This window comes from Mytilus galloprovincialis, chromosome 2 (genome assembly GCF_965363235.1).
Source record: "Mytilus galloprovincialis chromosome 2, xbMytGall1.hap1.1, whole genome shotgun sequence".
In the NCBI taxonomy this organism is placed as follows: domain Eukaryota; kingdom Metazoa; phylum Mollusca; class Bivalvia; order Mytilida; family Mytilidae; genus Mytilus; species Mytilus galloprovincialis.
In genome coordinates this window covers 67,802,794-67,815,164 of record NC_134839.1, presented here as the reverse complement: position 1 = coordinate 67,815,164, position 12,371 = coordinate 67,802,794, and the positions used below count along the sequence as shown (strand labels likewise).

The 12,371-nt window shown below is 30.2% G+C and overlaps 1 protein-coding gene across 3 annotated transcripts in view; it reads right to left on the bottom strand.

Annotated features, from left to right (window-relative positions):
* Positions 1-12,371, bottom strand: part of LOC143064197 (uncharacterized) — a 30,601-nt gene that overhangs the window by 3,696 nt on the left and 14,534 nt on the right. For all 3 annotated transcript variants that reach the window (XM_076236851.1, XM_076236849.1, XM_076236850.1), the window contains 11 exons: positions 9,401-9,521; positions 8,846-8,908; positions 7,025-7,154; positions 6,211-6,280; positions 5,390-5,460; positions 4,625-4,716; positions 3,628-3,766; positions 2,798-2,959; positions 2,336-2,412; positions 1,209-1,319; positions 93-293 (listed from right to left, as the gene is read on the bottom strand). In XM_076236851.1, coding sequence (XP_076092966.1) covers positions 93-293; positions 1,209-1,319; positions 2,336-2,412; positions 2,798-2,959; positions 3,628-3,766; positions 4,625-4,716; positions 5,390-5,460; positions 6,211-6,280; positions 7,025-7,154; positions 8,846-8,908; positions 9,401-9,521 — 1,237 coding nt within the window. The remainder of the gene's footprint in view (positions 1-92; positions 294-1,208; positions 1,320-2,335; positions 2,413-2,797; positions 2,960-3,627; positions 3,767-4,624; positions 4,717-5,389; positions 5,461-6,210; positions 6,281-7,024; positions 7,155-8,845; positions 8,909-9,400; positions 9,522-12,371) is intronic.

Below are 12,371 nucleotides of genomic sequence, written 5' to 3'. Positions count from 1 at the left end.
CCAATATATATGGATGATCCTACTACCTAATGAATCCAGATGGAGGTCCTCTAAAAAAAATAAAAGTTTAAAAAGATATATTAAGTACTCACATCATATTTAGCTTTCTCAACACATAGTAACAAGGCTTCTCTGCAATCGATTTCACCAAAACATAGCATAACAGCTGCATTATCAGGAATAACTTTAATTTCATTATAAAAGTTTATCTTTGGATAAAATTGGCTCTCTTCCCTTAAATGCCATATTTTAGTCCCTGTTGATAATACTGGATGTATGGTAACTGTTTCTTCCTAAAAACAAAGTCAAGATAAAACATGAATTTATATTCCTTTTTTTCATTTTCCAGAAAGTTTTTATAACCTAAAATTACAAAACAAAAATCAACTTTTTAATGTCCCTTTAGAATCACACACCTCTCTTTCATAGGCATCCTTAAATTCAAGCTAACTGTAAAATGTAAGACTGTTATTAATTTTAAATAGCTGCTTGTTTTACACAGTTACAATCATCAAAGATTATTCACTCATTGTTATGGTTCAAGAATTCAATTCAGTAAGGTTTTCAGTTTAAATAAGGTTTCGCTTTCAATTCTTGTTAGCAGGACCTTTTCAATTTTATGGAGCATAAGCTTCTGAAAGGTGATTATAATTTAAGGTAGAGTATTTTTTGTGTGTATTTTCCCATAAATTTACCATTCCAGTTGATCAATTTAATGAGATATCAATGTTAAATAAAGGATATCATCCTACCTTATCTGTTATACAATTGACTGTACTGTGGATTCATTTATTTTCTTGGGTACCGATTTTCTTAGATATTTTAATTCATGGTTTTAGCCAATTCTGCACAGAAGCCTTAAGATTTGTTCATTGTTGAACATTTAATTTCTTGGTTCACTCTATTCCACGAAAATTGGTATACCACAGTTAATAATGGATCAACAGTTTGCCATTTTTGGTAAGTATATTTTTTATTACAATGAACTGACATCGTACATGTTACTATTTACTAACAATGAGATAACAAAAAATTACCAGTTGATCAGTTAAAGAGATAATATAAAACTGCAACTTAGCATTGTGAAAGGGCAAAAGATTTGAACAATGATAGGAATAGAAAATATTTACATGCCAAAAGACATAAAATAGACACTGTTTAAGTAAATTATCAAATAGGCATTTATTGCTCTGCATATATAGGTATACCTTGAATTTTATATGTTGCCATGCAGACGTTATACAGTGACTATCACCAACCAAATATATAAACTTTTCTTTCTCTAGATCAAACTGTAAATTATGTTTGGTTTTCATCACCTGAAAAATAAATCATAATGCGGTATGTGTCTTAGACAAAGTGATGTAAATAATGATAATTACATGATACATTCGTTACTTTTATTTAATTTGTGGCTGCTAACTTAAATTTCTTGGCACAATTAGTTCAAGTACATGCTGGAAAATGAAACTTGATTATAAAAATTAATTTTGTATATATAACATTATATACAAAAGTGGAAATTATAAAAGATTTAGGAATGTATTGAACATTTATAAAAAGAATGCAATATGAAAGCTTCTCTAACATCTTTTCTTGCATAAAATTGAAAAACTTCAAACAAACAAACCGGCCATGTCCTCCCTGTGATTTTTCAGATTTATTTCTATTTGTATCCATCTGATTTTTATAGTTTGTTAGTTTTGTTCTTATGTTGTGCTGTTACATGACTGTCCCAGGCTAGGGAGGGTTGGGATCCCACTGACATATTTAACCCCGCCACATTCTGTATGTATGTGTTTGTCCCAAGTCAGGAGTCTGTAATTCAGAGGTTGTTGTTTGTAGGTGTTTTACATATTTGTTTCTCGTACACAAATTAGACTGTTCTCTTTTGAATTGTTTTACATTTGTCATTTCCGGCCTTTTATAGCTGACTCTGCAGTTGCTGAAGGCCATACAGTGACCTATTGTTGTTAATTTCTGTGTCATTTGTTCTCTTGTGAAAAGTTGTCTCAATGGCAATCATACCACATCTTCTATTATTCTAAAATCCTTTAGTAGGAAATTTTATTAATGAAATACATGTCATTTGGTCTCGTGTGAAAAGTCTCATTGGCAATCATACCCCATCTTCTATTATTCTAAAACCTTTAGTAGGAAATTTTATTCATGAAATAAAAACTATAAAAACTTTTTGAAAGATTGAAAATATACAAATTTACCTATAAAAAAATCACAAGTTAAATTCTCTTGCAACTTAAAAGGTGTATCAACATTTTTGACAGGTTTTAAAAGGTACATATTGAACCTAAAGATACCTAATGTACATACATACTTTACTGATACATGTGAAATAAGCTGCTTCATTCCTAATATTTGTTAGGTGCAGATCTTTGTTGACTGATATTGGATCTGAAAATATTGAGAGAACGTATATAGCTACAATTTGCAAAAGTAAATAGCTTTTAGCCCTTACCAACCATGTTAATCATAACAGCAACGGAATTGAACAATTAAAAGTACATGTTTTACAATATATTTATTTGGTAAATGGTCTAAATAAATTTAAATTTCTCCCTTGATTTAAAACAAACTGAAGTACAAATGTGGATTTTAAGGTTTGATAGTTTGAGGTTTCATTATCCAAATATCAAGAATAATAAGAATTGTACTAATCAGCAATGTTATTTTGGGTGGGAGGCTTAATTTTTCAATAGTGCAGAAGAAATAATTTATCATGCAAATGAACATTTCATTTTTGTTTAACATATACATTGTATCATATATATATCTTTACCAAGTATATCTGTAATGACAGGTAACACATCGAGATAACCCTTCACAAACAGGATTTTAACAAATGTATGTAGTAATGCTAGGAGGTACAGCTGATCAGGAGTAAAAGTAAAGGTATCTTCTTGTTGTGTGGTAGATTCTACCACTAATTCTTTATCCAAAGCTAAAAAATAAATTCATATATCTTAATATTGACAAGCCTTCCATGATTTGGTGCTAAAAATTAATTTAAAATAAAAAGACATTTATAATGTTTATAACAAAATAAACACAACTGACATTTTGGACTAAAGAATCTAAGAATCCATAAAGAGTCTATTTCTATTGGGATTCTGGGATTGGCACCCTAATGCAAACACTTTTGCACTGTGACTCAAACCCTTATTCTTATATGACATTTATTTTCTGAAAGTCTATATTCCCCTGTAATGGAACTGGCAAATAATTATATATTCATATAAAATCATTTTCATGTGTAGTATAAATAAATTGTTACCAACCCTACAACTCAAAATGTCCTAATATTAATTTTTTCAAACCAGGATTATTTTTCTAAAGTTAGATAATTTAGTGGGTAGCCATGGTTAGCCATGTTTAATATATAAAGTGTTTTGAACCTTTATAATTTGAAGTAAAGATAGTAAATGTATCATTTCTATGAAGATAACAATTTATCCTATTCAAGATTTTCAGAATACTTTTTATGTTATTTTCAATTTTTAAGTAATGATGAGGCCATATTTAATTTGGGGAACAAATCTTTATAGGTCAGACATAGTGGCATTGTAAACAGATGAATAGTATTTAAATTACTATTTGATTGAAACATACCTGCAGAAAACTTTTCAGTAGACAAGAACTTGGTAAAATTGTGTAAATTCCTGCATGTAAAATTACCAATAGCCATATCAGGGAAGTCTTCAATGTACTTCTTTATAAGCTGTATTCCAATGTATTGTTTACCTATCAGCTAAAATATGTGAATCTCCATTTTGTAAATGAAAAATGTTATTTTACTAGAAATTATCAATCAAAGAAACATCTCTGATTGTTGTATAAAACTAAAACAAATTCATCTGTCTAACTATATACTTTACAAAAATGATGATTTTTAGCAAAAACAGACAGAATATTGGGAGGTTTTTATCAAAGCAAATAATTATATATAATATGATGGTGTGAGTATTGCAAAAATAGAACTCACTCTCTGAGATCTATAACATATAGCTGATTAGCTGTAACAGTTTTCCTGACATTGCAATAAATAATCTCATATTTTGGTCCATTCTTCATGAATTACAAAAGTGCCCAATAATTACTGAATCTACAAAATATTTAAAGGTATTTTTTCACTTTAGTCACTTCAACATAGCTTAAAACTAATTTTCTGCTTGTAAGGTGTAAGTGAATTATAAATCAATTGTAGAGAACCTTCCAGCATTTATATATGTTCTACCAAATCATCCCTTGATTAACGGTCATCTATTTTATGAACAAAAATTTTCAATGAACATATTGGCATAAAAAATGCACATCTCATTTCAGTTGTACAATGGTCCATTAACTTTTTTTTCTGAATTATATTAAGTCTTTTTTTAAATGTTTGGTAACCTTAGTTGAAAGATGTTACTTCAAACCAGTTTAATGATTTATATGCATATAAATTTTTGAGGCATCATTGTGTTCAATGCTCATCGGGAATTTTGTCATCCTATCTTACCAAGCATTCATGGGTTTGATGAAAGCAAACGAAATAAATGACTAAAAGTACAGACAGAAGTTTGAAGCTTGATTTAAAAAAAACAACTCATCAAATGACTATAAATACCTCCAGCATGTGTACATATGTCAACAGAGTGTGTGGGTCACTCTTCTTCAAATCATAGGCATGTTCCATGATAGAGATAGCCTCATCAACACCTAAAATTATATTGTTTTATTTACCAATACACAGTTAAACTCTACAATACAATCAATATGTTATAAACAATTTCTAATCAATTCACAATTGTCTAACTATTAAATAACCCACAGAAAATATGAATTCAAAATACATAAAAACAGCAGGTTTTTATTAATTGTAGGTAAGATAGTCCTTTCAAAATTAAAGTGGTCTCCAATTCTAGAAAAAAAAACTGTTTCTGTCTGTTCTGATCATTATGGCATTCTTAAATTTTTACCAATTATTAATTGCATATTCTATTACTTCATCCTATACTTTTTTAGTATAGACTTATCTGATCATTTTTATAAGATATCCACTATAAAACATGTTATGACCAAAACTAACAATTTATTTTCACAGGGCAATCATGTGATCTCAAGTTTATTTATTTTCATAATACATAACTGTATTAACAAAAAAATATAAATGAACAGCTGTGGAATGATTGCCAACAAGGAAAATATCCGATAAAATTCTATAAATTAGAAGCAAATGCATTTAAAGGTTTGAGACAGTTTCCCAAAACAGAAAATATTTTGTTTCTTCATGAAACCACAATTTATACTTTTATAACATTATCCATTAGGAAACCATTTTATTAGAATCTCTGCTTTTACATTTGAATTATAAAAATATTTGTTTAAGTACCTCCACATTCTCTGACAGATGTAGCCATGAACACCAAAGAAGCTATGTCGGACCATGCTTTCCCTGCCACACTAAAAATACAAGATTTACATAAATATATGTGTGTGAACTCATAAAAGGAACACACCTCACAATACTATCAGTATATTGAATATCTAAATTCTAAATTACTTACTGTTACATGTAAAAATAAGGATATGGAACAATAATATTTAAAAGTATTTAAGGAGAAGAAAAATATATTTATAATTAAAAAAAAATAATCCACCAGATGTTATAAACTTTAATTCGGATAAATGGGCAAATTTTCCAAAAAAGAATAAACCGCAATTTCTGTTAAAATCCTCCAGAGAAATTTATCATTATTGTTTCTTACATTATTCTAGGTTTGCCAAAGTCATGAAAATTTAATTTGTATATAAAATCATGTTTTTATGCCCCACCTACAATAGTAGAGGGGCATTATGTTTTCTGGTCTGTGTGTCTGTTTGTCCCTTCGTTCGTCCGTCTCTTCGTTCGTGTGTCCGTCCGTCTGTCCTGCTTCAGGTTAAAGTTTTTGGTCAAGGTAGTTTTTGATGAAGTGTCCAATCGACTTCAAACTAAGTACACATGTTCCCTATGATATGATCTTTCTAATTTTAATGCCAAATTAGAGTTTTTACCCCAATTTGACGGTCCACTGAACATAGAAAATGATAAAGCGAGTGGGGCATTCGTGTACTGAGGACACATTCTTGTTTTAATATAGTTAGTTTCCATTGCATCATTGTAATACCTGTATCACTTACTGCAACTTTCTTTGCAGGCGAGACAAAACAAACCTCTTTAAGATCTTAAGACCATCTGGTTGTTGAACAGCCCATGTGAATTTCTCTCTAATGTAACTATTGTCTGAAACAAATTAAAGAAGCTGTTGATAAGCCAGTTATAATAAAAGATAACCTAAACAGATTATATGAGATAATATAAATATTTGTATGACACATTTTGTAAAACATATACAATTCTGTTGCTGAGAACTTGCCTCCACTACTCTGTAGACAAGACAAAAAATCATTCTGCAAGTCATCATTATACATGTCACAAAAATATAGACTAATTTCTGCATGGAAAATAAATGAAAAGAAAAAAGAAAATAGTTTGATTTTTTATCAAATGAATAACAGAAGTACAGACATAGATTACATTATATGCCCTTATATTTGAAAATGGTATTTTCACATAAGAAAATGACATGTAATCTGTAACTTAATATCGATACACTTCTGCTGTATGCATAATATTTATTTTTAATTTTCAACACTACAAAAAAAATCTAAAACAATAAAGATGAATATTTCATTCAGTTTGGCCATATCTGCCAGCTGTCACTATTTTGGGGGGATTTCCCCCATGGAGGCTCCCAAATGGAAATTTTGAAGAAGCAATTTTGTCCACAATTTAAAACAGAACAATTAATTTTACAATGGCTATAGGCTTGTAAAAGTATAAAGAAGCCAAAAAACAAAATCAAAAGACATTACAAGGCCCCCCCCCATGAAGGTTTTGAAGAACTATTAGAGTCATCTTGCACGTAAAACCCCCATGGGTATTTTGAAAAGTTGGCAGGTATGAGTTTGGCAGTATATAATTTACCTTTATCATTTGCTAGTAAAGTTAACAAAATTGTCATTGCTTCTTCACTCTGAGCTGGGCCTAGAGGGTACAAAAGGGGTGCATATTCTACCAAAGCATCAACAAAAGTTTTATCCTGTCTCAATATTCCCTGAAATGTACAAAGCATATGACTTAGATGGGGTTTCATATCTTACAAGCAATTTAGATGAACTTGTGCTTTTGCAATAGTAGTCTAAAAAGACCATATTTCAATTACCGGTTTTTAACACTTCTGCAATGTTACAAAGTTCTAAGTATGATTATTATCACAATGAACACCAATATCATAGAAATGTAAACCATGCATTTAGGAGATAGCCAAGTTTGTAACAATTTTTAAAAATTAATTGATAGATTTTCATCCCTGCCCACCCCTCTGAAATCGTCCTGCCCCAATTTTTTTTATTTAAAAAAATACGAATCGATTTCCGGATTTTGTTCACGTCGGTTACTGGGAACCATCGATTATTTCGTTTCATTCAAAACTTCCTGTTTCAAATTTCGGTTTTGTATTTCTTCAAGTTATCTAACGAAAATAATTAAATCGACATATTGTGCTGCTCTATGATGACAACATGATCTACAAGAAAAGAGATGGATTACGAGAAGGGCATGAAATATTCGAGTTACGAGTAAAACGATGTGTCCAAGAACGCAAATTGCGGTATGTCACTAATGATTCAGTAGAAAACTGTTTTTTTTTATTTATAGTATAAAACAATGACTGTGAGTGATCCAAAGTGCAAGAATTGTGGAACAAATTGGTACAAAAAACATGACTGCATTAAAGAAATTGACACAAGCACAAACTTGTCAGATTTATGACCGTATATTGAGCCAAAAAAGTCGACAAACATACACATTTATTATAGCATGCCCTTAGATTTACCCATGGCTGTCGTTGTTTGTTGACAAACAGCAAACACCCTCTGTCCCAACAGGGACTTTCTATACTTAAGACTTCGTATACTAAAGTAGTATAGAATTTCCCTGGTCCCAATACCCTCAATGTAGTCATTTAACAACAACTTCTTTTTGGTGAAGTTCATGTTTTACATCATAATTACTTTCAACACTGAGTTTTCATTTTATTTTGTACTCATAATACTTGTGTTGCATACAATTGTACCAATACATTGTCTTAATTTAATTTTAAACCATCGCTAAGAAAGCAAAATAAATTTGGTGTAGGTATAGTCCAACTGAAGAGAGCATTTCTTTTCATTTTTTATGTTAACTATAAATAGGTTTTTTAAAGGGGCAATTACATGTACATGTATAGCAGTGGTTGCCAATCAGAGATATTTATTTAAGAGTTTAAAAAATTATATATAATTTCTTATATGGCATGTTATATACATGATATAAGCTTATTTTACACTTGCTTATACCCCCGCGGTATGAAGAACTCGTGACAAAAGTTTCATATGAAATAAAATTAAAAAAATAAAAACCTCCTACCCACCCCATTTTTTTTCAAAAATTTAGATGAAAATCTACTAATTAATTTTAGTTGGCCCTAAACAACAAAGGTAATCATTCTTATCTAACAATAATGTAATTTGTCAACCATAACTCATTTTACAGTAGGTGGTCTGTTATTCATTCAGGGTTTGATACAAACTTTTTTGTGTTATAGTTATGCAAATGGTAATAGAACAGCTAAAATGACAAGCTAGAACATACAAATGCAAATAGACCTTAAATTTTTTTTTGCATTGTACAAATATTAGATTAAATTCTTCAAAATAATATATTTGTACTGTCTAGTTGAAAAGATTGGATAAAAGGAAAAATTACCTGCAATAAAACTATGGCCATATCCTTTTCTCCTTTAACTAGATAGGCCTTCGCTAATAAAACCTGAAAAATAATAATAATATGATTTCATTGTTGTCTTAGGTGAAACCCTCTGACCAGTACATCCTGAGTAATGAGATAAGAACTAACGGGGAAAAAATCTTCAAAAAATGACTGCTACAATTCTTTCATCTTTCAGTTGTCAGTAAAATTTCATATCTTCTCAATAGTATTTTTTATAAACTGTTGGATAATGAAACAAACATTAAGTTGTAAGAAGATGTGGTATGAGTGCCAATGAAACAACTCTCCATACAAGTCACAATATGAAAAAAGAAAACTGTTATTACCTTCAACATGGAGCCTTGGCTCACACTGAACAGCAAGCTATAAAGGGCCCCAAAAATTACTAGTGTAAAACCATTCAAACAGGAAAACCAACAATCTATAATCTATATAAAAAACAAAAACGAGAAACACTTATAAACCGCATCAACAAACAACAACCACTGAACATTATGTTCAGAGATTGCCTAGAAATTTGGTGCTACATACCTGAACCTGGTGTTTATGTTGTGTGTCTGTACCTCCACTCTTCTTTAAATCAATACAATACTTTTGGAGAAAATCAATGGCCTTATCTGCTTCACTTAATTTCAAATAACATTGTGCAAATCTGAAAGAAATAACTATGGTATGTTTGATATATCCACCTGTTTGTCAATTTACTTATCCAATAGGCAATAAAATATTGCATTTTTTTTAATCATCTATTAAAGAAATCAAAATAATCGATCTATATTGTTTAAATTTAGCTTCTTTCTTTGCTCTAATCATAAATCTGATTTTCTAAATCTTAACAAAAATAAAGTAATATAGTAGTACATCTGTTTGTAGTCTAAATACAAACAAATGTAAAATGCTTTTTCAAAATAAACTAGAGGCTCCAAAGAGCCTGTGTCGCTCACCTGAATTTACTGATGCTTTAGAAATCAAATAAAATAAGGTTAAAATCATAATTTATAGTTTAAGATATCATTAGATACTAGAATAATATCTAAGATAATAGCAAAAACCTGCAATATTTCTATAAAATAACTAACTGAGGGGCAGCAACCCAACAACTGGTTGTAAAAGATTACAAAAATTTAAGAAAAATTGGTAAAATTGACTATAAAGGGCAATAATTCATGAAGGGGTCAACTGACCATTTTGGTCATTTGACTTATTTGTAGATGTTACTTTGCTGACTTTTTATGAAACTGTTACTTTGCTGAATATTATTGCTGTTTACAGTTTATCTCTATCTATAATAATATTCAAGATAATAACCAAAAACAGCAAAATTTCCTTAAAATTACCAATTAAGGGGTAGCAACCCAACAACTGGTTGTCAGATTCATCTGAAAATTTCAGGGCAGATAGATCTTGACTTGATAAACAATTTTACCCACTGTCAGATTTGCTCTAAATGCTTTGGTTTTAGAGTCATAAACCAAAATCTATATTTTACCCCTATGTTCTATTTTTAGCCATGGCGGACATCTTGGTTGGTTGGCTGGGTCACAAATAAAGCAATAGAGCCCAAACAGATATATTGAACCACAAATTTTTTTGTGCTTTTCTACTGGGTTACAAAATACAAAATGTGCTGTTGAGCCAAAGTACCACTTATTAAGCATATTTTTAACTTAAAGTTGGTAATTGCCACTATGACATCACTTCAAAGGAGAAACAATTAGAACGATTATCAAGACTAGAATAATACTTACATTTTGGTTAAGGTTCATGTTTCAACCAGGTGCTCCGCAGGGAACAGCTTTATATGAATGCAGATGTCAAACCCTGAACAATTTTGGCAAGTATGAACACATCATTCAACCTTGATACAACTCTGAATTAAGATTGTGATCAACTTTTTGACATAATATGAATTTCTGACACAATACAAATCTATTGTGCAATATTGTGCAATTAAAGATTTCCTCTTCAAACTTTTCAAAAACTTGGAATATGAGAAATTTGGAAAAAAACTAGAGGCTCTAAAGAGTCTGTGTCGCTCACCTTGGTCAACAAAGGACACAGATGGATTCATGACAAAATTGTGTTTTGGTAATGGTGATGTGTTTTTAGATTTTACTTTACTTAACATTCTTGCTGCTTACAATTATCTCTATCTATAATGAACTTGGCTCAGTAGTTTCAGTGGAAAATGTTTGTGAAAATCTACAAATTTTATGAAAATTGTTAAAAATTGACTATGAAGGGCAATAACTCCTTAGGGGGTCAATTGACCATTTTGGTCCTGCTGCCTTATTTTTAGGTCTTACTTCGCTGAACATTATAGCTGTTTACAGTTTATCTCAATCTATTATAGTATTCAAGGTAATAACCAACCAGGTGCTCCACAGGGCACAGCTTTATACGACCGCAGAGGTCGAACCCTGAACAGTTGGGGCAAGTATGGACAAAACATTCAAGGGTGATACAGCTCTGAATTTGGATTGTGATCAAATTTTTGACATTATATGGGTTTTTTTTACACAAAACAAATGTCAAGATTTTACAAATCAATTAAAGATTTCTTCTTCCAACTTATTTAAATCTAAAATAAAATAGTTGACACAGCATAGGTTTCTGACACAAAATGAATGTGGTCTAATGAAAATTTTTTTTTTTTTTGCCTTTGAGCAATTCACTATGCTGTTGAATATTAATCCTCTCAAAAAAATGTTTGAAGAAATTTTTATTTATGAAATCTGAAATGAGAAAAATTTAACCCTCCCCTTTTTTTTCACATCCTCCTTTCCCTTTTTCCAAAACTGATATCAATTTAAATTTCTAATGGAGTTTGCAACAATAACTACTCTTTTAAATACATCATAAAATATTAAAATGTAAAATAAAGTGCTTGTTATCACTGAATGGTATGGTAGTAAAAGTGAATATACATTGTATATTGTATACTACAATGATTTAAGTTGCTTCAACTACTATTTTGAACAAAGAAAGATAACTCCAATTGAAAATTTCTTGCTATTGCACAATATTGTGCAATTAGATATTTCTTGCTATTGCGCAATACTGTGCAATTGAAAATATTTGCTATTGCACAATACTGTGCAATTGAAGATTTCTTGCTATTGCGCAATACTGTGCAATTGAAAATTTCTTGCTATTGCACAATACTGTGCAATTGAAGATTTCTTGCTTATTGCTGAATACTGTGCAATTGAAAATTTCTTGCTATTGCACAATACTTAATATAATAATTTTGGATCCTGATTTGAACCAACTTGAAAACTGGGTCCCTAATCAAAAATCTAAGTACATGTTTAGATTCAGCATATCAAAAAAGCCCAAGAATTCTTTTTTGTTAAAATCAAACTTAGTTTAATTTTGGACCCTTTGGACTTTAATGTAGACCAATTTGAAAACGGGACCAAAAATTAAGAATCTACATACAGAGTTAGATTTGGCATATCAAAGAACCCCAATTATTCAATTTTTGATGAAATCAAACAAA